The following is a 27,958-nucleotide window of genomic DNA, read 5'->3' on the forward strand; positions in this document are numbered from 1 at the left end:
TCTAGGTTGCAGTCAAGGGAAAAAGAAGTATACATGGTCAGGCATAGGACAAGGACTGTTTACCCATGGTGCAACGGGAGGTTTCAGGGGTGGGCAGGGATGATTAAAAAAAGCCAAAACACCACCTCATCCTCATTCTGTGCTTAAAATAGTTTGAAATAAACGGAACTTTACAGAGCGTAAGTGTTATGGGAAGTTGTTAAACAGAGCTGGGCAGACTGCTTACTCTTGGAACAGCTTTCCTCGGATGTTAAACATTCTGTGTGTGTCTTTCGAGCCCTGATTGTTTGCTGTTAGTGGTCAGCTTGTGGCCTTCATCCATGCATGGGTTTAACCCAAACTCCAACAGCAGATCAAGTTTGTGAGGGACCACTCTCCCCCCCCGATGTAAAGCTGCAGTGAGTTGGGAGGCCTGTGCTGTCATATGAACGCACTGATCTTCTCCCAGAATGCACTGTGCTGTCATATGAACGCACTGATCTTCTCCCAGAATGCACTGTGCTGTCATATGAACGCACTGATCTTCTCCCGGAATGCACTGAGCTTTCATGTGAAGGCACTGATCTTCTCCCAGAATGCACTCTGCTGTCCTATGAAAGCATTGATTTTCTCCCAGAATGCACTGTGCTTTCATGTGAAGGCACTGATCTTCTCCCAGAATGCGCTGTACTGTCATATGAACGCACTGATCTTCTCCCAGAATGCACTGTGCGTTCATGTGAAGGCACTGATCTTCTCCCAGAATGTACTGTGCTGTCATGTGAAAGGACTTATCTTCTCCCAGAATGCACTCAGCTGTCATGTGAAAGCACTGATCTTCTCCTAGAATGCACTCTGCTGTCATGTGAAAGTACTGATCTTTTCCCAGAATGCACTGTTCTCCCCCCACGTACTGCTGCTTAAATCCAATTGCTTCTCCAGTCTGTGTGACGATTCCCTCTCACTAGTGTTTCTGTCATCCGAAGGGCAGCGGAATGCACTTTATTTTGCCCCAGGAGCCAGTGGTATCCTGTACAGTTTGTCCTAGGACTAATCAAGCACACACACAATGTTCATATTTTCTGATACTCTTAGTAAACAGACAAAAACATTTTATTTGTGGATATTCTTTGACTAGTGAATAGCCTAAAGATTGTTATTCAGAAAAATACTAATATAAAGTGCTGTGTTAAAGGAATGATGAATTGCCTATTAGAACCCATGCCACTTTGGTCCAGACTCCAGAGCACTGTGTTCCAAGTCCTCTCGCCACACTGCTGCTGGATTCTTTTAGTCTTAGTTAGTCTGTTCACTAACATGTGCTTTTAATCTTACTTTATGAGAGAGGTCAGCGGTGACTGAAATTATCAAATCAATTTACCAGACATTTAAAAATATAACTCACCATTAAAGAGTAACTCAGGAGGCTTTGAAGTGAGTGTCCTATCTGCTGAAATGGTACGGCAATAGTCTGTCTGATTAAAAGCTCCATATTAATCATTAAAGGCACAAGAACATTTGGAATAATTTTGTGGTGTCGTAACGTACTGCTTCAGGTTATTGCCCTCCTACAGAGAAGCCCGGAATGCATTGCCTCACTTCTCTGACAGTTGTGGCCTGACCCATTTGTTTAAATCTGTTCTTTATTGGTTAAATATATAAATACAGACTCCACAGATTCATCAAAGTTGTAGATCCAGTCTTTGTACACTAAACCGGTCTGTAGAGAATGCAGAGTGTTCATTATGCTAACATGCTGAAGCAACATGACTGAGGGGGGGTGGGGGTGGGGGTGGAGCAGCCTGGTCAGGCTCATAGTGCTGTAAGGTTATGAGCAGCCTGGTCAGGCTCATCGTGCTGTAAGGTTATGAGCAGCCTGGTCAGGCTCATAGTGCTGTAAGGTTATGAGCAGCCTGGTCAGGCTCATAGTGCTGTAAGGTTATGAGCAGTCTGGTCAGGCTCATAGTGCTGTAAGGTTATGAGCAGCCTGGTCAGGCTCATAGTGCTGTAAGGTTATGAGCAGCCTGGTCAGGCTCATAGTGCTGTAAGGTTATGAGCAGCCTGGTCAGGCTCATAGTGCTGTAAGGTTATGAGCAGCCTGGTCAGGCTCATAGTGCTGTAAGGTTATGAGCAGCCTGGTCAGGCTCATAGTGCTGTAAGGTTATGAGCAGCCTGGTCAGGCTCATAGTGCTGTAAGGTTATGAGCAGCCTGGTCAGGCTCATAGTGCTGTAAGGTTATGAGCAGCCTGGTCAGGCTCATCGTGCTGTAAGGTTATGAGCAGCCTGGTCAGGCTCATAGTGCTGTAAGGTTATGAGCACCCCATTGAGGCTCATGGTACAGTATGGTCCAGAGCCTCATTTCTCAATATCTACTGAAGGTTTGTTGCCACTTTTTGGGGCTGCTATTCACAATTCTTTTCCACGATTTTAGCATATTCCTGGAAATGCTATCCCAACTGATCAAAGGTCAGCAAACACTTAACTGAGATAAAGTCTAACCCTGCCAAAGCAAACAAACGAAACATGCAGAAGATTCTCTCTATAACACATGTGGACATAATGTGGGGAACATCTGAGATTCCTCTGGGGAATTCCTTTTAGATCCGATACTTGTTAATATTTGAGTTTTCCTGAAATGTATTGTTTTCTGATGCCAGGTGTTTTCTTCAGACTGCAATAAAATAAATGGTGCAGACAGAAGTAGTGGATTAGCCCTGAGTAATTGTTGTGAAACGCACACTCACCATATTGTCATCACGTCTTGCAGTTTCTTCAACCGTAGCAAAATTAACATCTTAAGCTAGAGGCAAAGTCAATGCTGTTCTGGTGTCATGCATCACATCAGCGTGGCGATAAAATAAGAAATTTGTGCATTGCAGAATTAGCAACTAATATATGTGTGACGCTACTACCATAGCCCCATGTAGTCCTTACTCATGGAAAAAGATGCAGACACAAGGAAGGTTTGTTCTTTGCAGGAGATCACGGGGTTGTCTGTGCTAAGCTGATTTTCCAGTGTATCCCCTGACTGCCCTTTCCCTCACATGGGCCTGTTCCTCCAGGCTGGGGTTTCAGGCAGGCAGAAGCCATGAGATCACCCGGTGAATTTAACTCCGCCAGGCCAACACATGTCGGAATCCTCAGCTTTCCTTTCCCTTATAAATCCCCAACTCTCCACAGAGTTCTTGCCAAAAAGCATGCCCGTGAAAGGCTTAATAAACCTGTAAAAACCATGTCCCTCTCGCAGTTATTTACAGAAGTGTTTTTCCATCAACAAAAAAGTACCCAATATCCAGTAATGTCCTCCTCCCTTGGCATTCTGCATCCCTAGATATGTATGACGTACAGTGTCAGGGTGTTGAATGAGTTGAATTTGTTATTAGCGTGGCATATCTTTTGATGCAAGATAATGTTATAATGCCAGGTTCAGAGAGCTTTTCAGAGTATATCTTTTGAGGCAGAATAAACCATAGGTTTATAAATGCTGAAGATTTTGGAGTGTAGTTTATTGACAACTTAGGTTAAAACCACAGCAGAAAAAAAAGACTGTTGTAAAACATGAATGCTTTTATAAAAATGGAACTACAAAATGCAAGTTAAAACCATACACAGAGAGTTAAGAGCATGAACTAGCTTAATTTTATATATTTTTTTAATATTTAGAAAAGAAAGTAACACCGTAGGAGAATGACAGTCATTTGGGGTATGAAATACAGAATGAAAACGGTACATTGATAAGTACATCAATAGTGTTGGTACATAATCATTCACCATGGAAACCACAGCAAGTGTACATAGGAGCTTACCCAGGGTGAGAAACGTGTGAAACGTTTGTGGCTAATGCTCTCTCATAGGTGCATCTTATTATTTTCTGCCTTAGATATACTTAATACACACAAACATGTCTCCCAAAACAAAAAATGAAGTGCTCTGATGGGACTCTCTTGAGAAGGGTGTGAGGATATTGTGGGGGGGGGGGTTGGGTGCAAGCAGTGTTCAGGTATTAGATTTTGGCAGGTCAGGGGGATAGTTGACTGCTTTTAGGGTGCAGGCTGCAAAGCTTCTAGGGCATGGGGCAAGTATGTCAATCATATAGACTACTTACTGTCATTTGGGAAGGTCTTGGGATTGGGGAGGTGGCAGGCGTTATAGTGATGCTACTGGTGATTTTATTAGCCCCTTTGGAAAGGGCGCCGTTGGTTAGTCCAGGAGTTCTGTGTTCCTGCCCGATGCTATGGCACGGGCTCAGCGGCCTGCCCGTGCTGTTCAGGGCCTGGATGTAGGGGTTCCCTAAGTGGATGTGGATTTTATTGTCCTCGGTGGTGATGACACTCGGCCCGGAGCTGTTGGATCTCTGCAGCTGCCAGTGGCCCTGCCTCTCCGGCATCACTCGGAACATGGCGTGCCCCCCGACCACCTCCACCGGCTCCGTGGCCAGCGACCCCCCCGGGGCGCCGGTGGTGACCGAAACGATCTGGATGGGCGACATGGCCCGGTCGGGCGTTATGGACCCGGACGACTCCGGGGTCATGGCTCGGGAATAGGTCGTCATGGTGAGGGGTGACATGGCCCTGTCGGGCGTGCAGAATCCATCTGAAGGAGAGCAGGACCCCTTGGCCTTGAACGGCGGGGAGATGGAGGTGTTCTGGATGATGGTGATCCGCTGCTTGGGCGGGGTCACCCCGCTGGTGGGGATGACCGCTGTGCTGGTGTAGGAGTGGGCGTTCTCCACAGGGCCGGGGCTGGTGATCTCCAGCATGGCCATGTTGTGCCCCTGGTCGGGGGTCACCTTGATGTGCACCGGCTGCCCAGGGATGTGGGCCAGCACCATGTCCCCCTGCTGCGTGTGACCCCCGCTCTGCCGACGCGGCAGCACCTTCCCGTTGATGGGGTGACCGCTCTCTTTGCCCTTGGGGAACAGCACCCTGGATCGCCTGCCGCTGTTGTTCATGTTGCTCATGCTGTTGAGGGCGGAAGGGCTGTTCTTGGCTTGGGATGCCTCGGCAGTACGGCTCGGGCTGTCCTCGGGGTAGCTCTCCTCGTACTCTCTCCCGTTCATGGCAGCTCGGTCTAAGGGCGCCAGGCTTCTGTAGTCAGGGGGCTGGCCGTCCACTGGCTCCGTCTGCACCTCTTTGCTTGAGGCGTTCAGGTCTGAAAAACGTCTTCCGTTCATGCCGGGCCGAAGACTTTTGCTGAACCGACGATACCTCTCCAGCTCACTGGTGAGGTTCTCCATCTCTCGGGCTAGCTCCTTGTTCCTCACCTCTTGTTGCATCAGTTTCTTCTGCAAGGCGGCATGGTCCCTCTTCGTGCGACAGATGGAGTCCTCCGTGCCCATGTATTCATGGATCTTTTCCTTCAAGGCCTCCACCTCTCGAGTCAGGTGGCTGGACTTTGCCTCTTCCTCTTTCAGACGCTTATAAAGGATGTTCTCCTGGTTGGACACTTCCTTCTCTGCCAGTTGGTACTTGGAGAGCTCCTTTCTGGATATCTCCAGTTCCTCCATCAGGGCTTTAGCTCGCTTTTGTTCGTTGGAGTATTTCTTCTCCAAGGATTCAAACTCGTCTTCGGTCTTCAACAGGTCGTTCTCAACCACTTTCATGTCCTTTAGTTTTCTCTTGAGCCTCTCCATTTCCTGCGTCAGCTCTTTCACTTTGTTGTCCTCCTGTTGGAAGCGGTTTACGGCGGGCGCTTTGCTGTGCTCCTCTCTGGCTTTGTTTCTCAGGAATTCCCGCTCCACGGCCTCCAGGGACTGCAGCCTTTTCTTCATCATGCTGACTTTGGACTGCAGGTCGGTGCTCTTCTCCTCCTCGGCCTCCAGCCTGGCCCGGAGTTCATCCCGGTCCTTGGTGGCGCTACGCATCTTCTCCTCCAGGTCCGCCTTGGACCTCAGGGCCTTCTTGCTCTCGTCGATGAGCTTCTCGGTCACGGTTGTGACTTTGTCCTGTTCAGCCTGCAGTTTCCCGCTGTTGCTCTGCAGCTTGCCCTCCGTGTCCCTGAGCCTCTCTGCCATGGTTTTCCTCTCGTCCACCAGCATGACCGTCAGGGTCTTCAGCTTGGCCAGGTCCTCTTTCAGAGAGATCTCTGTGTTGCCCAGCTGACCCTCAATAGCCTCCAGCTCCCTGATCCTCACCTTCAGGGTGTCTAGCTCGCTGGCGAGGTGTCTGGTCATGCTCCTCTCCTTCTCCAGGTTGCTCTTCAGCACGCAGCACTCCTGCTTGCTCTTGCCAAAGGCGTCCTCCAGCTTCTCCTGCTCCGTGATCCTGCGGTTCAGCTTGTCTACCTCCGCCCTCAGGCCCCGGGCCTGGCCCGCCTCCTTCTCCAGCTTCTTGTTCAGGTTCCGGCACTGGTCCTCCATCCTGATTAGCTCCTCGTCCTTCCCCTCCATCTCCAGCACCCTCTTCCTCAGCCCTTCCACCTCTGACATTAGGCTGGAGTTGCCGCACTCGCCGCGGTTCATCTTGTCCCGGAGGTCCTGGAGCTCCTCCTCGGCCCGCCGGAGGGTCTTGTTGGTTTCCTCCAGCTCGTCCAGCTGCCGGCTCAGGGCGGCCAGCTTTTGCCGGAGCTGCCGGTTCTGGGCGTCCTCGTTCGTCAGCTTGGCGGTCATGGCTTCCTGCTCTTGGCGGAAACGGCGGGCCTGGTCCTGCAGCTCGGCCTCCAGCTGGAAGACTTTGCTCTCCTGCTCCTGAACCCTGGTCTCGGCGGAGCTCAGCTTCTCTTGGGCCTGGGCAGCGATGGCGGAGGGCTCCTGGGCTTTGGCGGTCTGCTGGGCGAGCTGCTCCGCCAGACGCTGCTGCTCGTCCACCAGCAGCAGTGTGAAGGACTTCAGCTTGGTGAGCTCCTCCTTGAGGCTGGACACCTTCCTGTTACTCTCCTCCTCCTTCTTCTTCTGATTGGCCTTCTCCTGAACAATCAGCAACTTCAGTCTGCGATAGGAGAGGAAAGAAGAGCACTCTTATTGTTTTGGATTCAACATCACAATGTCCCGAATTTAGAATTTAATGGGAATTGTCATTTGTTTAGGTTTTACAGATTCATACATGAAAAATGTAAAAAGATCTTTTTTTTTTTTTTTGATGATATCATTTCTTGCCTGGCAGAAACGCTTTAGTAACCAGTTTATCTTTCCCCAAAACAGCGTAGCACTTCAGTGGTGATATCATCCGTATTTCTGCTCTGGCTTACGTGCACTGCCAGTCTATAAATGGGTAGTTTTATGCTACCCCTGACATGTGGTGCATAAAGCATTTGGCAGACTATTTTTGCAAAAGTATTTCATCATCTAAACCCTCACTCCTGTAATAAACATGTCAGGAGCATGGGCTTTACTGTAATTATTATCCCATAACTCAATTCACTGAGGCCAGGATGCCCTTTTCATCTATAAAGGTGAAGACACGTTTATTTTTATGTTCGCTCCAGGTATGCCTTAGACTTCCAATTATATTCCAAACAATATAATTGAAAAATGTATCCATTACCAGACGCCCTGATGTGTTTGTGGTGCGCTGTTTTAATCCAGCCTGGAGCCTCTTTCTGTTTGTCGAATCTGGCCGAATGTTTTTGCTTGTAGCACAAGTCCGCGGTTGGAAAGAGGGCAATATAAATGCAGAACAACCATTCTACATTCCTCATTGATTTGAGCCATGTTTTTATTTATTCCCATTGCAGTTTCTGTGGGTCATCTGGTAAATCTTTACATGCAACTCTTTTATGTTTTTTCCTCTCACTTTACAGTAGTACTGTACTGGCCTCTGCGATAGGATTATATAGCTCTGCATATGCTTTTTCATATTCCTCCTGTGTAATTTTTATTACACTCTGTGCCATCTATTCCCTCTTGGTGAGGTCTTGGTAACAAGAGCTTTCTCTTTATAGATAATAAAGGTTGATAGATTGATTACAGGCGTTTGTTTTACAGCTCAGTTTTCACATGTGTCTGAGATAGCCATGTTGTTGCTGTTTAGAGAGGTTTCCATTTGCAGGTTTAGCAGAGTGTTTCCTTTTTCAGAGTAATGATTTTGTGGATGGCCACATGAAAAGCTTCTCCTGACTCTGCATCTGTAACTGGAAATGGAAATGAGCTGGATGCCATTTGCACATCCTTCCACGGTTGCTTCTCGCCACTTTAAAGAACAAAGGCTTGTGCTGTGGGGGTTTGCTAAGGTGAGATATTTACTTGAATAAAAAAAAGTAGCGTGATTTATGTAGTCCTGGCAGTATGATCTCGAGAATATTTGGGCCATACGTGATTATCATAGCCCAAGCACATGTTAAGAACCCCAATACAGTGTGTGAGCTGGTTTCACATGCTGAGAACCCCAATACAGTGTGTGAGCTGGTTTCACATGCTAAGAACCCCAATACAGTGTGTGAGCTGGTTTCACATGTTAAGAACCCCAATACAGTGTGTGAGCTGGTTTCACATGCTAAGAACCCCAATACAGTGTGTGAGCTGGTTTCACATGCTAAGAACCCCAATACAGTGTGTGAGCTGGTTTCACATGCTAAGAACCCCAATACAGTGTGTGAGCTGGTTTCACATGCTAAGAACCCCAATACAGTGTGTGAGCTGGTTTCACATGCTAAGAACCCCAATACAGTGTGTGAGCTGGTTTCACATGCTAAGAACCCCAATACAGTGTGTGAGCTGGTTTCACATGCTAAGAACCCCAATACAGTGTGTGAGCTGGTTTCACATGCTAAGAACCCCAATACAGTGTGTGAGCTGGTTTCACATGCTAAGAACCCCAATACAGTGTGTGAGCTGGTTTCACATGCTAAGAACCCCAATACAGTGTGTGAGCTGGTTTCACATGCTAAGAACCCCAATACAGTGTGTGAGCTGGTTTCACATGCTAAGAACCCCAATACAGTGTGTGAGCTGGTTTCACATGCTAAGAACCCCAATACAGTGTGTGAGCTGGTTTCACATGCTAAGAACCCCAATACAGTGTGTGAGCTGGTTTCACATGCTAAGAACCCCAATACAGTGTGTGAGCTGGTTTCACATGCTAAGAACCCCAATACAGTGTGTGAGCTGGTTTCACATGCTAAGAACCCCAATACAGCTGGTGTGTACGGACATGTGCATGAAGCTCAGATCCTGCAGGCAGAGAATGGCCGCAGTGAAGGCTAAAGCTGCTGTGTGAGCGGTCTGCCAGACACCGACCCGCCAAACACTCACGCGCTCCTCTCAACAAAACTCAGTCCGTGGAGGGCCGAGAGGCTGGCCTGGCAACAATCAGGACTGCATGCAGACTTTCATGTTTCTGACTTAAATCAGAAAAGTTGTTTAGGAAAAATGACGCAAGTCAGAATAAAAAATAAAAAATAAAAAAATCTAAAAGTCGTGAAAATTATTGGGTGGAAAGCTTGAGTTTGGAGCCTTTAGAGTAACATTATCACTTTTCACAGACTATGCTGTATGGTGGCAAAAATGAGGTAGCATAGCTGAGCTCATGTACGCTCATGTACACACACATACACACTTGCTTCACAGTGACCCAGAACAATGAAGGTTCTTGTGCACAGTGGTTTCAGCTCTCTCTGTTTGCTGATGGATGTCATGGAAACATTAATGGCTCTTAAACACAGTTAATTGTGTCGTTGGGCTCCAGGTCAGTTGCTTTAAATACTTGTGTAGCTATTGGGTCCCATGATGCTCATCAATTCTCACAATGCTGGGAAGTCCTGGTTCAGCAGACAGACAAGCTCAGTTATTCCCTCCGCTGTCCTTAATGTGGGCTAGGCTGCCCAGTCTTTTCACCACCAGGGAAAAATTAAATTAAGAGTTATCCTGCCTTCCAGTTTACCTTCGCTGAGAACAAAGAAGCAGTGCTTTTTGCAGTTCAGTTGTCTTCATCAGGACAAAGCCTGGTGATAGCTGACCTTGATGAAAACTGTGTTTGAGCAGAAATGTTCGTTTATTCTTTTCAATGCACTTAAACCGGATTGCACGAGACAACTTTCTTAATTTTCAGTGAAATGACTCATAAGAACAATTTTCTTGCGTGCAACTAGATGTAACCACCGTAACTGACAACCATTATGAATAAAATTGGTGGAAAGCTCAGAATGATTCTACAAAAGAAGACAATGTTCCAAAACCACTCATAAGTCACACATACGCACGCACGCACAAACATTCATAAGTTTTTGCATTTAACCATCATTTTAAAAGCCTTCCGTTCCTTGTGATGGCACGCACAGACTGACTGAGAGACTGAAATCCTCAGCGGGAGAGTTACATCATTTCCTGTTTCCCTTCACTGTAAAGGTTGGGTTTATGAGAGCACTCCTGTGTCATATAACACCGTCCTGCTCGCAGCCGAAGGGCTGTACACCAGAGTGCCGTATATCTGGGACCGGACCGCGGGGGTGATGTCAAGCTGGGGTCTAATTTCTACATTTCTTTTTTTGGAGGGAGAGGGGTGGGGGCTCAGTCAGGAATATCATTTATCTGTGTCAAATGAGGTTTTCCAAGTTAACTACATTCGGAGAAAGATATGAGCATATACTACCATATATGTACAAAATGTAATTGGTAAAATAGAGATAAAGATTTTACCAAGTTGACATGTACAGCGGGGTGCAAAGAATTCTGCAAATTCTATAGCGATAAATTCTGTACTGTTTTTATAAATTATTTTTTAAAAATGAAAAGGTGCCTGTTTGGGAACCCCTTTGGATTAATATTTGTTACTTTTTTAAAAGATGATTAGAAAGGCCCAGGCCCGGGTGAGTCCAGGGCTGAACTTTTTATTCTGAAGTAACTCCATGCCTTCTAGAGTCAAGGCTGTTCTGTCTGGTGTTAAACAGTAGTCCAAGGATTTCAGAATGAAGATGGTTCATTTCTACCAAGAAGGAGAAACCTACAAAAGACTCACACTACCCATTTCCACGGTCAGACACATTATTAGAAAATGGAAGATAAATGCACCAGTTGAACTCAAGGCAAAGTCTGGAAGACCAAGAAAGATTTCAGATAGAATGGACCGAGACCTGGCAAGAAATGCTGAGAAGAACCCACACATCACTGCTAAAGACCTGCAATAAAGGGTAGCAGACACAGGTCTAACTGTTCATAGGACAACTATAAAACATACTTCTGTTCACATAGGTATTAATTTTAAAAGGCTTTTTGACCAGGGGTGCCCACATTTTTGCACACCAATGTAGGTATTATTTAATTACAACTCTTTTCGGGTTCTTTAGCAGCCTGAAGACCAATGACAGAAGCTTTTCAGTTTCACTACAGTAGCCATGCTGTTGTGTGGTGGCACCATTTATCAAAACCATATCGTAATCGCAAGCATTAAATCCCCATGGTTGTGCAGTCATTTCCACGGTGTCCCTGAAAGCCGTAGCGGAGTTACTCTGTGTGCAGTCCTCTTAGGGCTGTCGCGCGTGGGCGTCTCCCGCTTAGTGTGGGAGGGACAGCAGGTGTGTGTATGACTGTTGCCCTGAGTTAGAGCAGCCAATCAGGATGCAAGTCTGGCCCCATTCTGGTCATCCTTTGTTCCGGGTTCCCAGTGTGCACCCGAGAGAGCTCTCTTGCCCTGTGAAAATTCACACTCTCTCTCTCTCTCTCTCTCCCTAACGGGCAGACCTGCGTCAGACCTGGATTCTGGATTGCACTGAGCCGGGTGGTTAAATGGAGTGTGTTCACTCGTTTTTTTTTTTGTTGAGGTGTTCGTGAGGTCATCGGTCACAGGGGAGTTGTGCCTTGCCGCGGGTCATTGGATGTTTTGACTCGCACGCGTTGCGGAACAGTCCCCTAATTGCAGGGTTTCCGACCCTGATCCCCCCCCCCCCCCTTTCAGGGGAATTCCCTCTTCCACTCGCTGGCTGTATAAACAGGACCCCTCCCGGAGCAAGCCTGGTGTCGTGCAGCCTGTGTAATCCCCAAGCCAAACAGCCCCGGGGGCTGCTCTCTAAAGACTGTAAACCCAGGGAAAGTGCTTGTACAAACATCTCTCAGTCCGCACCTCTTCCTCAACAGTGCTCGGCTGTGTTTTCCCTGCCAGATCTGCATGTGATTCCCGCAGTGAGCTGGCGTTGAAAACCAGCTTCCCGCTCCAGCCACATATAAGTAACACGCTCAAGTAACACGCTAGTAACATGCTCGAGTAGCAGGCTAGTTACACGCTCAAGTAACACGCTAATTACACGCTCGACTACTGGTTATTTTTCGCAGACGGTCCCCAGGTTTACGGGGCGTTTAGACCTCTAAGGACCTTCTGACGGTGTGCTGAGGGTCGGTTCAGTAACCGTTGGCTGGAGAACAGAATGGCCCCCCGTCCCAGTGTCGTCCCGCAGAAACAGAGAGAGAGGACGTCTAGATAACAGTCAAAGACGCCACAAACAGATCGATATTACAGCTGACTGTAGGAGTCAACGTGACTGTATGAAAATGGCGCTTGTTTATTTTTACAGTTGGACGGAGAATATGGGAGGCAGATATTCCTCTGGAGCGGCGTCAGGCGGCTCGGCTGGGCCCTGCCTCTGAGCTGCGGGTAAAGACCGAGTTACTCACAATCCTGTAGAGCCACAACAAGTTGGCAAACCGATCCTACAGATTCTCCAGGACTAGTGTGTAAGCGTGGGGGCGCTTTCCTGCACTTTTGTACGCATTTTTTTCACATTTTGGGGAGCATTTTCTAAGTGTTTTTATTTTTTTTTATTTTTTTGCTGTGTGCATAATTTACAATACAGTGTAGTAATGCTAATGAGCACAACACTGTGAAAAACATCATAACATTTTTGTCTTTTTCAGCAAAAAAGTAATAAAAATGTGATTTTAATGACCAAAATAAAACATAAAGACATAAACATAAGACCAAAATGCTTGTTGACTTATTTTTTGGTGCTATTGTATCTCATTAGCCGTTTGCTCAATGGGTAATATCCTGATGGCTCCTCCAATCTGAAACTACATTTCAAAGGGCCAGCTTACGAATATAGAATTCACTGGATCAGTTTACTGTAATTGTTGCCTCGGTTACGATGTTACTGTAAATCTGTCCCGACTGAATGTGCAGGATCCCTGTGCTTTGCTTTATAGCTTTGGTATTTAGTTCCTCTCAACCTACAAATTAGGTACCATTTTAATTCTCTTTTTTTGTTGCATCATTTCACTTTGCCAGCTCGATGTGAACCTATCAGATTTGATGACAAATAAACCCTGATGCCTTCATGCAAGGGATGAAGCGACACACACACACACACACACACACACACACACACAGATTCTGACTGCTTCAGCCAACACACTGATGGGCTCTCTCTGAGTCCGAGCTCAACCACGGTACCCTTGACCCCAGTGCCTCTGTACATATCCAGCTATATAAGTCTACACCATGGGGGAATACTGCGTGCTGTGCAGTCACTCTGGATAATAGAGAGGTTGCCGGTTCAAATCAATGCTGTTATACCCTTGACCTGAACTGCTTCTGAGAATATCCAACTATATAATCGTGTTGAATGATTTTTACTGTCACTCCGGATAAGAGCATCTGCTCAACTTAAAAAAATAAAAGCCGTCCTTCTGCCATCGGGCGCTTTAAGCTTTGCCCACTCTGCCATCGGGCGCTTTAAGCTTTGCCCTCCCGTCTGCGTGCCCGTGGCACCGCAGGGTGCCTGTACAGTACATTCCAGGGGTATTAGACTCTGTTCCAGGCCCGACTGCAGGATCAACCACTCACTGCATTTAGATACCTGTTTGGGAAGTGAATCACGGTGCCAGAATGTTCCAGCCTTTTATATCTACGAGCTGCAAGGCAAGCTGTGCGCTGGTGGAGATGAAAGACAGTTCAGCGTGTGCGTGCGTGTGTGTGTGTGCGTGTGCGTGTGCGTGCGTGTGTGTGTGTGTGTCCCACTGCTGCTCCACTCAACTGGTTGCGGGCGCCTATGTTTCGCACATTTAATGGGGAGCACCAGAGGAAACTCTATGAAACAAAACCGCTCTCCGGCAACAGATGTTTGAAAGGCAAGAGTGAGTCACACTTTGAGGACGATTAGGCTACATCAGTATGGGATGACAGGCCTGGCGCTCCGTTTTCGTGCGGGGCTACAGGGACTCAGCGGACACAGCTGCCTCTCGGCAAAGATGGGGGATTTTACACAAGAATTTAAAGAATAAACTAATTTCAGTTCATGTTACATGGGCAGTGTGGGATTTTCAACTTCCCCATTTAAAAATATTGCCAGAAACAACATTTTTACATTTCAGATCAAGCACTTCAATCAATGCTGGAAATTTAAATACAGCAAATTAGCTGAAATTATCAGGAAGTTCGGTTTATTCTCGTTTTGTTGCACAACCCAAACCGGGTTTCTGAAATTCTGGCGTCGACCACGGTTTCATCTGGTAACAACCCAACAGCGTATCTTTCATATATTACACCACAGTTAGCTGTGGCTACAAGTAGCCTTGGCATGTCATTCACATTTGTACTAATTTAATAATTAAGAGCAGAAGTTGGTACAAGATATAGTAGATTAGACCTGCTGACATGATGCAGAAAATATGCAAGCATTCATGCACAAATAGGAATTAATGTCTGCATAAATACGTCAGACATTTCCAGATTGGCAGGTGTCGTGTTGTCCCACAGGTAGCTTGGCAACAGCATGGTGACAGGAAGATTTCGTTTTCTTTAAGTGAGCGCGACGGGTTTGCGATACGCGGTCTGAAAAGCATGCACTATGGCTCCCTGGTTTTTATTATTCCCCTGACAAATGTTTCACCGGCGACGTCAGGAATGCAGAAGAGTTTATCTCGCAGGGAACAGATTTACGGTGCCGTGAAACTCCGTTGTACTGCGGCCGCGACAGCGCGAGGTTTGCGGGGCGCTTTGCAGTCTGAAACTGCGGTTTCAAACTAAATGGTGGCAGTTCGATAGCGCTGATTACTTCGTTTTTTTCTGCTCACCAAACTCTTTAAACGATACATGTTTCTAATGAATGCATTTCAAAGGTTTTATTAATGCCGCGATACTTTCGGTGGATTGCCGAATTCCTCTCTCTCTCTCTCTCTCTCTCTCTCTCTCTCTCTCTCTCTCTCTCTCTCTCTCTCTCTCTCTCTCGCGTCTTACGTGTCTTATCATTTATGGAAAAGTTTCAGCAGTTTTTTCCTATTCTCTATTCGGTTTTCTCTTCGATTTGTTTAAAAAAAGTTACTGATACATTTATAAATGACAGTCTTTCCACTGAGACGTTACTGGAAATGACTAACCTCTATTAACTTCCACTTTTAAATGAACTTCCCCATATTACAATTGAATACATTCTTGGATGACTACATATTGAAAAAAAATAAAGTCATTTATAAAGTCATTATAAAGCAAATGATGTCTGCTAAAAGAACAATGAGTGCTACAGATGTTCGTGTCATTAGCTACTGGTTTGATAGCCTAATGAATTTAGTTTCACGCTGTTTCAAGATGAACATCTAATTGGCAGTCTAACGGTGTCGACCTTTTAACATTTAACACCACCAAAAAAAAATCACCAATTCAGCTGAACACCGCTGGAAATCATAACGAGAGTTTGAAAGTGTAAAGTGAAGCCGTTTCCGAGGATGTTATCAGCGGTGAGTTAAAGTGATGGAGCTCTGCTCAGAGACAAACTCAAGTGGACGGATATGTTAGATAAACAGCTCCGGCACATAAGGCACTCGTCAAAGAAGAATAGTTGTTTTTATAAGTTTTTCTTTCTTTCCTACCTGAGACGGTATTGTGCAGCTGATGGACTAGCGGTCGGCTGTGCGCTCTCTCCGCTCTCTCTCCCCGCTCGCCCCGCGCACGCATTCCAGCAGCGAAACTAAACAATCGGGGAAGTGCCTGCTGCATACTCCCTGCGTGCGCCGCATTACATCATCAAAATGTCCTTATATGGAGCGGTGCGCTGTACAGCCTATAGCAGTGTGTGCGAGCTGCGTCTGTGTGCGCGTGTGTGTTCGGGGGGAGAGAGAGAGAGCGTGTGTGAATGAGAGAAAGAGTGTGTGTGTGTGTGTGTGAGTGAGTGTGTGAGTGAGTGAGTGAGTGAGTGAGAGAGTGAGAGAGTGAGAGAGTGAGAGAGTGAGAGAGTGAGAGAGTGAGAGTGAGAGAGTGAGAGAGTGGAGAGTGAGTGTTTGGGGGAAAGAGCGAGAGAGTGTGTGTCAGGGAGAGAGAGTGTGTGAGATAGAAATGTGTTGTGTGTGTGTGTGTGTGTGTGTGTGTGTGTGTGGGTGCATATACAGTCGCTTCAAAAAGTATTTTTGCAAGAACAGCAAGATCAATTCCTTTGTTTTTGCTATACACTGAGACAATTGAGTTTGAGGCCAAAATATGTACATGAGATTACAGATCAGAATTTCAGCTTTTATTTCTTGGTATTTTTATCTAGGTTAGTTAAACAACTTAAAGCATATAACTTTTGTATCAGACCACCCAATTTTTAGGTGAGCAAAAGTATTTTGGTGTTTCTTGTTACCAAGATGTGTCATGTTTGATTGATTGGTTAAACAATACTTAGTTCTGAACGTCTACTCTTGGTTTTAGCCTGGGTTTTGCCTGTGAAGCCTGCACTTGTGTTAGAAAAGATGAGCCACAGAGCTATCATTGGGAGAAAAGGATTTTGGAACTTAGCAAAGAGGAGAAATCGATCAGAGCCATTGCTCAAGCATTGGGGATAGCTTGTACAACAACTTGGAATGTCCTGAAAAAGACAGAAACCACTGGTGTACTGAGGAACAGACCTCGAACAGGTCGACCAAGGAAAACAACGGCAGTTGATGACAGAACTATTGCGGAGAGCTGTGAAGAAAAACCCCCAAAACATCAGTCAGTGACGTCACAAAACATCTCCCCAGGGCAGAGGGGGTGAAGGTATCTCAATCAAGCGTTCGATGATGACTCAGAGAGCAGCAATATAGAGGCTGTACCACAAGGTGCAAACCACTCATCAGTAGTAAGAATCAGAAGGCAAGATTACAATTAGCAATGAAGTACAGAGATGAGCTACAAAAGTTCTGGAAGAAAGTTTTATGGACTGATGAAGGTCAAAGTCTGGAGAAAGAAAGGATCTGCTCATGATCTGAAACATACAAGCTCATCTGTGAAGCATGGAGGAGGAAATGTCATGGCTTGGCTTGCATGACTGCTAGTGGCTCACTAGTCTTTATCGATGATGTAACTCATGAAGTCTACAAAAAGACTTGCCAACTTGCCTAGAAATGCGTCCAAACTAATTTGGAGGAACTTCCTCATACTGAATGACCCAAAACACATTGCCAACACAAGACTTCATTGGGTAGAAAAGGTAGAAGATTTTAGACTGGCCATGTCAATCACCAGACCTCAACCCAATTCAGCATCCATTTCACCTCCTGAAGAAGAGATTGAAGGGAACACCCCCCCCCCCCCCCCCCCCCCGCCCAAAACAACAGGCTGCAGAGCTCCCTGGAAAAGCATCACAAAAGAAGAATGCAACAGTTTGGTGATGTCAATGGGGGTTGCAGGCTCGGTGCAGTTACTGCAAGCAAGGGATATTCTACCAAATATTAAGTGTTATTTACTTTAATTTACTTCAATACTCTCTCCATGTACTCTCACCTAAAAATTGAGTGGTCTGATACAAAAGGTGCTATGTTCTAAGTAGTTGAACACATCTAGGTGTAAATTTAGATTTTCCTAGTTCTGGATGTGATGCTTTGACTTGTGGTAGAACCTATGCCAAATTACAAAAATGTAAATGTAATGTAAATACCAGGAAATAAAAGCTGAAATTCTTGTTTCTTGTTCATCTTTTTATCTCAACCCCTATTCTATTTAGTGTATTTGCCTTGCTGTTCCAATACTTTTGGAGGGGACTGTATGTGTGTATGTGTGTTACACACACAGAATGAAGTATTAACACAGTCTGACATGGAGCTTTGTCTGTGTTACACACACACAATGAAATATTAACACTGTGGCATGACCCTGTGTGAGTTACACAGATATCGGATTCTGCTTAGCTGCAGGATTCTGCTAGAAGATGTCACCCTATTGCACCATATGAGCCTTGGGAAGAGATCTTCTTGAAGGAAAACTTTACAGAGCTTCTTTTGAATGTTTCTGTGTGTGTGTATTAGTATACATTGTTTTTTGGGTTTTTTTTTGCTTTTGACCATAAACCCCAAAATGTACCCATACCTGCTGCTGTAAAGCTTGTGTAAGTATCTAAAAGATCCTCTATCACAGAAAAACGAATCTAATTGAAAATATGCGCTATAATACCAAGTATAAGGCATAACTCCAGAGAGTGATCCATCCCTGGTCAGAGGTGTGTTTGGGTTCTGAGTCAGCTGCCCAACCGGCCGTCAGTAACGGAGACCTGCCTGCAGACAGGCAGCTGTTCCGGGCGAGACCATGGAAACCCGTCAGACGTCTGCACCTCTGGGCGATCGGCGTGTCTGGCGTGCGTGCCAAACACTGTGTGGCCCGGTCCACACAGGCCCAAACCTCCTCCCGCCAGGCCCGGTCCACACAGGCCCAAACCTCCCACCAGGCCCGGCCCACACAGGCCCAAACCTCCTCCCACCAGGCCCGGCCCACACAGGCCCAAACCTCCTCCCGCCAGGCCCGGTCCACACAGGCCCAAACCTCCTCCCACCAGGCCCGGCCCACACAGGCCCAAACTCCCGCCAGACCCGGGTTCCTGCCCGCCCGCTGGCTGAATGTGGATGCTCTGCTCTCAGGCCCGTGTGCTGCAGGGCACACTGCAGCTCCTCTGATCACTGATCTTACCCATTTGGCCTCACTGCCATTTTCTACCCATGACACCTTGGCAAGAATAACTGCAGCCAATGGGATCAGCTATTGTAGCAGCCAATGGGAGTAGATTATGCAGCAGCCAATGGGAGCGGCTTCTGTGGCAGCCAATGGGCACAGCTTATGTGACAGTCAATGGGAGCAGCTTCTGTGGCAGCTGATGGGAGCGGCTTATACGGCAGCCAATAGGAGGGGCTTCTGCAGCACCCAATGGGAGCAGCTTCTGCGGCAGCTAACGGGAGCAGCCCTGGCCCAATGAGCTCATTAATGGAGATGGAAGAGTCTGGTCCCGAGGGGCTTTGTACCTCATTATCTCCTCATTAGACCCCTTCATTAGGCACTGTCATTAGGTCCGTCTTCAGCCGCCGCCTGAAGCCTGTAGCACTGCGCACTGGCACTGTCTGACCACACAGCCTCCTGCCCCAAGTGCCCTGTCTGACCACACAGCCTCCTGCCCCAAGTGCCCTGGCACTGTCTGACCACACAGCCTCCTGCCCCAAGTGCCCTGTCTGACCACACAGCCTCCTGCCCCAAGCACCCTGGCACTGTCTGACCACACAGCCTTCTACCCCTAGCGCACTGTCTGACCACACAGCCTCCTGCCCCAAGCGCACTGTCTGACCACACAGCCTCCTGCCCCGGGCTGGAGCTCGACTGCCTCACTGCAGCCTGCCGTTCAGGCCCCTCCACAGACTCCGCTCTGAGTGAGGAGGAGGTCAGCCTGTAGTCAGGGGACAGGGTTTGGGTTCTCCAAACCTGCCTGTCCTACCCCGGGCCTGGGGAAACGGAGCCTGCCACTGATTTATTTCCATTTTTACTTTCAGTGGCTCCATCCAAATGAATCAACTTTAAAAAAAAAAATAATAATAAAAAAAAGTTGTGTGTATGGCCTGTAATGAAATGTTCTTCCAGAACTGTACTGTAGCTGACTGTGGCAGTAACAGCAGGACCGGAGCAGGGTTTGGGAAAGCCCAAAAAACGTTCCTGAGGGAGCCGTCGGGCTCCAAGTCTGTTTCAAAACAATCCGGTCCCCCTCCGACTCAACGGATCGGCATGCAAATCCTGTTCTGAAAGAATCCCCCCTCTGCTGTTGTGCAGAAACTAAACACAACCAAATGGAAAAAGATTTTTTCTTTTTTGCGAGCCCCTGGTAACGTCCAGATGACGTCCCTCCGTAGCAGAACCAGATGTTCTCTACCCTCTGACTCGGCCGAACGCGCCGCGGTGACAGACATCCGCTGTCTCACCGGACTGAGACGTACGGCGGAGTTACGGAACATTTTTAGCTCCTCAGAAGGTCTTGTGTGGGGTGCTTAACCCTGCAGTGACTGAATATAGACATGCAAGGTAGAAAGAGGGCCTGGTCTGGTCCTCTTTGGGTAACCCCACACCGTCCCCTCCTTCTCTGCTTTGATCCACACGGTCAGGGGGTTCAACCTGGACCGGTCAGAGTGAGATTCTCTTTTCTGGTGCTTTACTCTGCGTTGTAATTATGCAGCTCATTGTCCTGCCCCCAGTCTCTCCAAGGCAGTGGCTGATTGGCCTGTTTTTATACCTTGGTCACTTCAAGGTGAAACTGTGAAACTGTAACAACCGCTCAAAAAACTTTGAAGGCTGATTTCACAAAACCACTTCAGTCAGGCACACATACTTTAACAAGCCATATCTCCAACGGATCTCAAACGGATTGAACACACACACACACACACACACACACACTTCCTTGACGGGAAATTAGATGTGTGACATGATATGCTGTTTACCGCGTTGCTAGAAAGTGCCATTTAGCTGTTTGGTTTTTATCTGTCCATTAGTAACTTGTATGCCCATAAAAGAACACGGGTGATAAGATTTGAAGTTTGGGAAAATGGCGCTGACCTTTCCCCTTATGAGCCCTTGCAGCTGTGGTTCACCTGCAGGCCCCTCCGGGCGTGGCTCTCGGCCCTGGGGTGGGGAGGTGTCTGGGCCGAGCCCCCTGACCTCGCTGCAGGAGGGACGGGGTAATAGGGGGTAATAGGGGGTAATAGGTTTGACCCCGTTTCCTGCCCCCCCCCCCCCCCCCCACTGACCCCGAGGTCTCACTGTCCACTAGTGTGTGATGTCATTTCCTTTTTCCTGCTCACTCCCTTTATGCTGAGTGGTGTGTTTAATTTTATAGCTCTGGGACTCTGCGTCTGTGTCTGTGTCTATGTGCACGTGTTTCTATGTCCCTGTATCTGTGTGTGTGCATGTGTCTGCGTCTGTGTGTTTGATCTGAATCTGTCTATGTGGTCTATGTGCGTGTGTCTGTGTGTCTGTGTCTGTGCTTGTATCTGTGTGTGTGTGTGTGTGTGTGTGTGTGTGTGTGTGTGTGGTGTGTGTGTGTGTGTGTGTGTGTGTGTGTGTGTGTGGTGTGTGGTGTGTGGGTGTGTGTGGGTGTGTGTGGTGTGTGGTGTGTGGTGTGTGTGTGTGTGTGTGTGTGTGTGTGTGTGTGGTGTGTGTGTGTGTGTGTGTGTGGTGTGTGTGTGTGGTGTGTGTGTGTGTGTGTGTGTGTGGTGTGTGTGGTGTGTGTGTGTGTGTGTGTGTGTGTGTGTGTGTGTGTGTGTGGTGTGTGCATGCCTGTGTTTTAGTACGGTCTGGTATCACAGTCACCAGCTTCATAGTCATAGGGTATAGCGATGTAGTTTCAGTGTCTGTCTCTAAATTCATTCAGCTGCCATTCAGCATTAGAACAGTTCTCTAATTACTCACAGTATTCAGTATTACAACAGAGAACCCTGAGTTCTCTGCTTGGAATTCGGAGTCATCTGTGCTTGGACTTAATTAATTTGGATTGGACATTCAGTATTACAACAGAGAACCCTGAGTTCTCTGCTTGGAACTCGGAGTCATCTGTGCTTGGACTTAATTCATTTGGATTGGACATTTATGTACCATAATTCATCTGTTTATATTCACAACTATTTTTACAACAAACCGGTGTCAACCAGTGGCGGGTGGGTTCCCCCACTGGGTCAGGTTCTGCTCAAGGTTTCTTCCTGTTAGCCAGGGAGTTTTTCCTTGCCACTGTTGCCCTAGGCGTACTCTTGGGGACCGGTTTCTCTGTAAAGCTGCTTTGTGACAAAGCCCCTTTGTTAAAATCACTATACAAATAAAAAATGATTGATTGATTGAGTATTCAGGATGAGAACAGAGAACCCTGAGCACGGAAACGTTCCCAGCTTCTGAACGGAGCCATGCGGTGCTTCATTGAACGTATTTAATCATTCAGCACGCCGCTTTGGCAAGCTCATCAGTCCTGCTCCTGTAGAGACCTTTGAGATTGATTTCCCTCCTCTACAGCCACCACAAGGACAATCATGTGACAGGAAATGAAGCCAGTTACCCCAGTACAGATCCCGGTTACCCCAGCACAGACCATAGTTACCCCAGCACAGACCATAGTTACCCCAGCACAGACCATAGTTACCCCAGCACAGACCATAGTTACCCCAGCACAGGCCATAGCTACCCCGGCACAGACCATAGTTACCCCAGTACAGACCATAGTTACCCCAGTACAGACCATAGTTACCCCAGTACAGATCCAGGTTACCCCAGCACAGACCATAGTTACCCCAGTACAGACCATAGTTACCCCAGCACAGACCATAGTTACCCCAGTACAGATCCAGGTTACCCTAGCACAGACCATAGTTACCCCAGCACAGACCATAGTTACCCCAGCACAGACCATAGTTACCCCGGCACAGACCATAGTTACCCCTGCACAAACCATAGTTACCCCAGTACAGACCATAGTTACCCCAGTACAGACCATAGTTACCCCAGTACAGATCCAGGTTACCCTAGCACAGACCATAGTTACCCCAGCACAGACCATAGTTACCCCAGCACAGACCATAGTTACCCCAGTACAGACCATAGTTACCCCAGTACAGACCATAGTTACCCCAGCACAGACCATAGTTACCCCGGCACAGACCATAGTTACCCCGGCACAGACCATAGTTACCCCAGCACAGACCATAGTTACCCCAGCACAGACCATAGTTACCCCAGCACAGACCATAGTTACCCCAGCACAGATCCAGGTTACCCCAGCACAGACCATAGTTACCCCAGCACAGACCATAGTTACCCCAGTACAGATCCAGGTTACCCCAGCACAGACCATAGTTACCCCAGCACAGACCATAGTTACCCCGGCACAGACCATAGTTACCCCGGCACAGACCATAGTTACCCCGGCACAGACCATAGTTACCCCGGCACAGACCATAGTTACCCTGGCACAGACCATAGTTACCCCAGCACAGACCATAGTTACCCCAGCACAGATCCAGGTTACCCCAGCACAGACCATAGTTACCCCAGCACAGGCCATAGTTACCCCGGCACAGACCTGGTTACCCCAGCACAGACCATAGTTACCCCGGCACAGACCCATGTTACCCCAACACTGACCCTGGTCTTGATAACATGGTGTCTGTAATCTGTACACAAGTGTTCATGATTCACAGCGAGTGGTAGCCTCATGCAGCCTCCCCCGCACAGAGACCTCAGTCTGTCCTGCTCAACGCCAGCGGGCGAAGGGCTCCTTGCGTAACAGCTTCTGCCTGTTTCAGTGGAGAGCTGAATCACGGGGACTTTTGCAGGAATTTAAGATGTCTAGAGGCAGAAGACACACTCACACAGTGAGGTGGACCGACCCAAATGTACAGATCCAAATAGTGAGGTCAGTAATCAGTGAAGCCGCGGGGAGCTCCACCCATATCGCTCCCAAAGCTGCTCTTCCACTCGGCCACTCTCCTTTCTGGAAGTCCTGCCTTTTCCATTGGAACTTTCTGGAAACACCTGACAGATTGACTGAGTCTCAAGTGACATTACATTAACGGCATTTGGCAGATGCTCTTATCCAGAGCGATGTACAGTTGATTTGACTAAGCAGGAGACAATCCTCCCCTGGAGCAATGCAGGGTTAAGGGCCTTGCTCAAGGGCCCAACGGCTGTGCAGATCTTATTGTGGCTGCACTGGGATTAGAACCACCGACCACTACACTACAGGCTGCCCTTAAAATGGCGGGCGGCTGCAAAAAAAAAAAAAGTGTTAACGCAGAGAATGTAACCCTTTTCTATAATGTTTTACAGCTCTCCCACCTCTGAAAATGAGCGGCAGTAATCCAGCTCGGCTGACAGGTGAGCCTGTCGGACGGAGGCTTTTCCGTCCCAGCGGGCTCGCAGAACCCGGGCGGACTGTCAGGAGCGGCTCCACCCGTCACGGTGAAGCCGCGCGTTTATTTGGCGTCCCGCGCGTTTATCCTGCTACTGGAGACTCGCTCTGAGCTCCGAGCCTACACAAGCGGGCGAGCAGAAACTATTATTGGACGTTTCCTGATTAATCAGGAAATTTTGTCTTCGGTGCCTCTCAGGGCCTCGCCGTTTGGCCCGTGTTCCGGAAATTTCTCTCCTGCCGACAGCTGTCGGAGGAAAAGCTCTTTACACGTTCCTGCTTGGGACGGGCCCAGGTTCTCCACCTCAGGAGTTCAGGAGTCTGAGAATCAGTATTTCCAGGACAATCAGAAGGAATCCACGTCTCTCATGTCTCTACGTTTGTATGTGTTCTGCGCTGTCGTCCGCTGCTCTGGCAGCTCTGCGCCAGGTACGTGGGCCGGGGCGTCCCAACGCTTGACAACCGTGTCCTCCTCCTCTGCCGGCCTCCTCCTATTTGAAGCATTTTTTTGGGGAATTGTGAGCTCTGCGTTCCCCACCTGGTCGTTCCCCCGCCGCGCAGGCGTGTCGGGGGGGGGGGGGGGGGGGCTGCGCACGGGGCCACGCCCGAAACACGGGGCGGCGCGAGGCGTTCCGGCCCAGTGAGCTCAGCGGCGGAGGAGGCAGAACCGCGCGATTATCATTCCTGCACTTCAAAGGGTCGGCGCGGACTGGCGCACAGATGAAATGGCGGCTCTGAACTCCGCCAAAACCTGCGAGACAAAATGGCCGCCGCCAGGGCTGGGTCACCCGAGCATCGCGCTTGCCATTCCTGCGAGTGCCAGTGTACGGTCGCGCTGCATTCGTTTATCGTTTATCGTTTACTGAGACTAATTTTTTGCCGTCTGGAGCGGTGGGAGCGGGCCAGGGAGGGCGGGACGAGAGAGCTTGGGAATTTGGACAGGATCGTCCCGTCCTGGAGCAGAAACGGGGGACGGTTGCACTCAGGGGACATTTCGGATGTCCGACGAACTGTTCCTCTTCCCATCCGAGGGGCTGTTTCACGTCGTTAAAGGGCCGTTACTCTCCCGGCCGTCGTTCCTCTCAGCGATACGCTCGAAGTGAGCCCGCGGCCCGTCGCCATGACGAACCGCGCGGGCTGGCGGGGCCTGCCATTTGGTGCTCTGTTATTGATAAAGTAGCGGGGGAGGGGGAGGGGGAGGGGGAGGGGGAGGGGGAGGGGGAGGGGGAGGGGGAGGGGGGGGAGGGGGGTTTGGCGGGGAGTCAGAGAGCCTCTGTCACACCCCCGCTCCCTCCTGGGAGACGGTGATGTAATGCTGCTCGATGATGTCATCATCTAGCCCTGACTCCGCCCTCTGACCACAGAATTGACGGTTGGGGTTATCGTGCAGCACAGAGAAGGGGAAAATTTGTTTACAAAGACGGGTCTGGACCCTGTTGCAGGAATGTTCAGTTGCTTCTTAGTCGGTGGACATTGTACATGGTGTCCGTCTTTACTGGAGGTACATTCCACACCTTCTGTACTGGTCATTTATTTACCCTCAGCTACAGCCTTCCACCTGGGATTTGGACTTGAAAGCTTCAAAGTGCAAGTGCACTTATGTAAGCGCTGTTATGCTGTATTATGCAAGGCTGTACTGTGTGTGTGTGTGTGTGTGTGTGTGCTTTTCTGAGTAGTCTCAGACATTTGTTAGAATGTTACAAGTGTGTGCGCATGTGTGTCGGTGTGTGTGCGCATGTGTCGGTGTGTGTGCGTGTGTGTCGGTGTGTGCGCGTGTGTGTGCTTGCGTGTGAGCGTGTGTGCGCGAGTGTGTGTGCTTTTCTGAGTAATCTCAGAGATTTGTGAGAATGTACTGACTGTTGGAGGATGATGTCATGTTAGTTTTATTAATGCCTGCGCTTGCGGGATGAGGTCATGCTGCACTCGAAATGAGACGAGAGATCGGGGGCCTGGCAGGACGCCAGCACTCTTTAATCCTCCGCTCCTCCTGCTCTAACCTGCCGGAGGCCCCCCTCTCCCCCCCTCTACCCAGCGCCCTCTCCCCCCCTCTACCCAGCGCCCTCTCCCCCCCTCTACCCAGCGCCCGGCCGCCCTCTACCCAGCGCACAGCCTCCTCTACCCAGCCCCCAGACCCCTCTACCCAGCACCCTCTACCCAGCACCCTCTACCCAGCACCCTCTACCCAGCACCCTCTACCCAGCGCCCAGCCCCCTCTCCCCAGCCCCCTCTACCCAGCCCCCTCTACCCAGCGCCCGGCCCCCTCTACCCAGCCCCCTCTACCCAGCGCCCAGCCTCCTCTACCCAGCGCACAGCCCCCTCTACCCCCCTCTCCCCAGCCTCCTCTCCCCGGCGGCCCCCTCTCCCCGGCGCACGGTGACCTTCGCCCTCTGAGCAGGGAGCGCCGTGTCATCGCGCCGTTTCTGTTCACTGCAGACGCTCAATTCCTATTGGCCAGGGGCTATCCCGCCAGGGAAATGGCCGTCCAAGGCATTCTTTCATGCCGTTCAGATGTTACGATCTCTTTCCCACTTACCCCCCCCCCTCGTTTCCCGCCTGTCACTCTCCACTTCCTGTACACTTATCCCACACAACAAGGTTGCAAAGCATCATGGGAAATACTGAAACGCTTTTTTTTCTTGCATCGTCTCCCATCCAAGTTGGTTAGACTCCAAACGAGTGAGTCTACAGCAGCCTAATTCTTTTCTCTGTCGGATGTTGTCTACATAAATGGAGGTGGCCCCGGCGCATAACTAAATTGGAAATCAATTTTCGATCCCACACTACGAACAGCTGTGGTGCTGATGGACATTTTGGTCCTTGACCAGGATAACAGCTTTGTGTCAGCTGGCCATTCTCCGTGGCCGAGTGTGTACCAGAGAAATTAAACCTTCACTTTCTTCACTCGTAAAGTTTCTCAGATTCTCAGTCGAGATTCTCAGTTGCATGTTTGTGCTTATTTTTCATGTCCGAGAGAAGTTTGAAGCATTGGATGTGATTCAATGTAGGCCTACCAACACTGGTTACTGGGTTATTTTCTTTCCAGCTTCATAATCCTACGGAGTTGTTTGTGGAAGGAAATGAAATTTCAGATTACACGGGCTGCAGTGAGTGCAAATGACTTGTTGGTTGCTTGGGGCAAAAGAGGGAGTCTCACTCATTTTCCTGTCCCACCAAAGAGGGGGATAGCAGAGGAGTAGGGTGGGGAGAAAGAAAGAGAGACTGTAGAAAAATATGGACTAACTATGTGACTACTGTCGCCCACTGACTGCCCGTGGGCTTGTGAAAAGCGTTGTGCAACCTGCAGAGTCAAGTTTACCGGCGCCGCCATTTTGTACACTAAGCGTGTGAGAGAGAGTGACATAAACTGTCCCTGATTCGCCGGAAAAGTGCTGCAGTATTGTCCAAATAACACAACAACTTTTGTACTGATTGTGACGACATTTTCTTGTGTTTTTTTGTTTTTTTACCACAATTGTACCATTGGCTTTACATTGAAAACAGGTCTGAATGACCTACAGTGGAGCCAGCCACAGTGGTGCTAATGAGCACCGTCTCTCAGCACCACCAGGAAATCACCTTCAAAAAAAGAAGCTGGTTTTTGGCCGTCTGGACGGGCGTAACTGACTGACCGTTCTGGATTCCCCCAATTTAACTACCGGGCTATGATCCAGCCCTCCTGATAAGGACCTGGTGCCAAAGACTCGTCTTCTTTCTGACATTGATGACTTCCAGCTCTCTCTCCCTCTCTCCCTCTATCTCTCTCCCTCGCTCACTCTCTCTCTCTCTCGCTCACTCTCACTCTCTCTCTCACTCTCTCTCACACTCACACTCACTCTCTTACTCTCTCTCTCGATCTCTCTCTCTCTCTCTCTCTCGCTCACTCTCTCACTCTTACTCTCTCTCTCTCTCAATCTCACTCTCACTCACTCACTCTCTCTCACACTCACACTCACACTCACTCTCTCTCTCC

At 48.6% G+C, this 27,958-nt stretch overlaps 2 protein-coding genes across 6 annotated transcripts in view; one reads left to right on the forward strand and one right to left on the reverse strand.

Moving 5' to 3' along the window:
• cmss1 (cms1 ribosomal small subunit homolog) overlaps positions 1-27,958 on the forward strand; it is a 74,625-nt gene that overhangs the window by 5,221 nt on the left and 41,446 nt on the right. The gene's annotated exons all lie outside the window — the stretch shown is intronic.
• Positions 3,465-27,958, reverse strand: part of filip1l (filamin A interacting protein 1-like) — a 56,726-nt gene continuing 32,232 nt past the window's right edge. For all 4 annotated transcript variants that reach the window (XM_061226122.1, XM_061226120.1, XM_061226121.1 and 1 more), the window contains one exon: positions 3,465-6,905. In XM_061226122.1, coding sequence (XP_061082106.1) covers positions 4,064-6,905 — 2,842 coding nt within the window. In that variant the 3' untranslated portion in view covers positions 3,465-4,063. The remainder of the gene's footprint in view (positions 6,906-27,958) is intronic.

This window comes from Conger conger, chromosome 17 (genome assembly GCF_963514075.1).
Source record: "Conger conger chromosome 17, fConCon1.1, whole genome shotgun sequence".
Taxonomy (NCBI): Eukaryota; Metazoa; Chordata; class Actinopteri; order Anguilliformes; family Congridae; genus Conger; species Conger conger.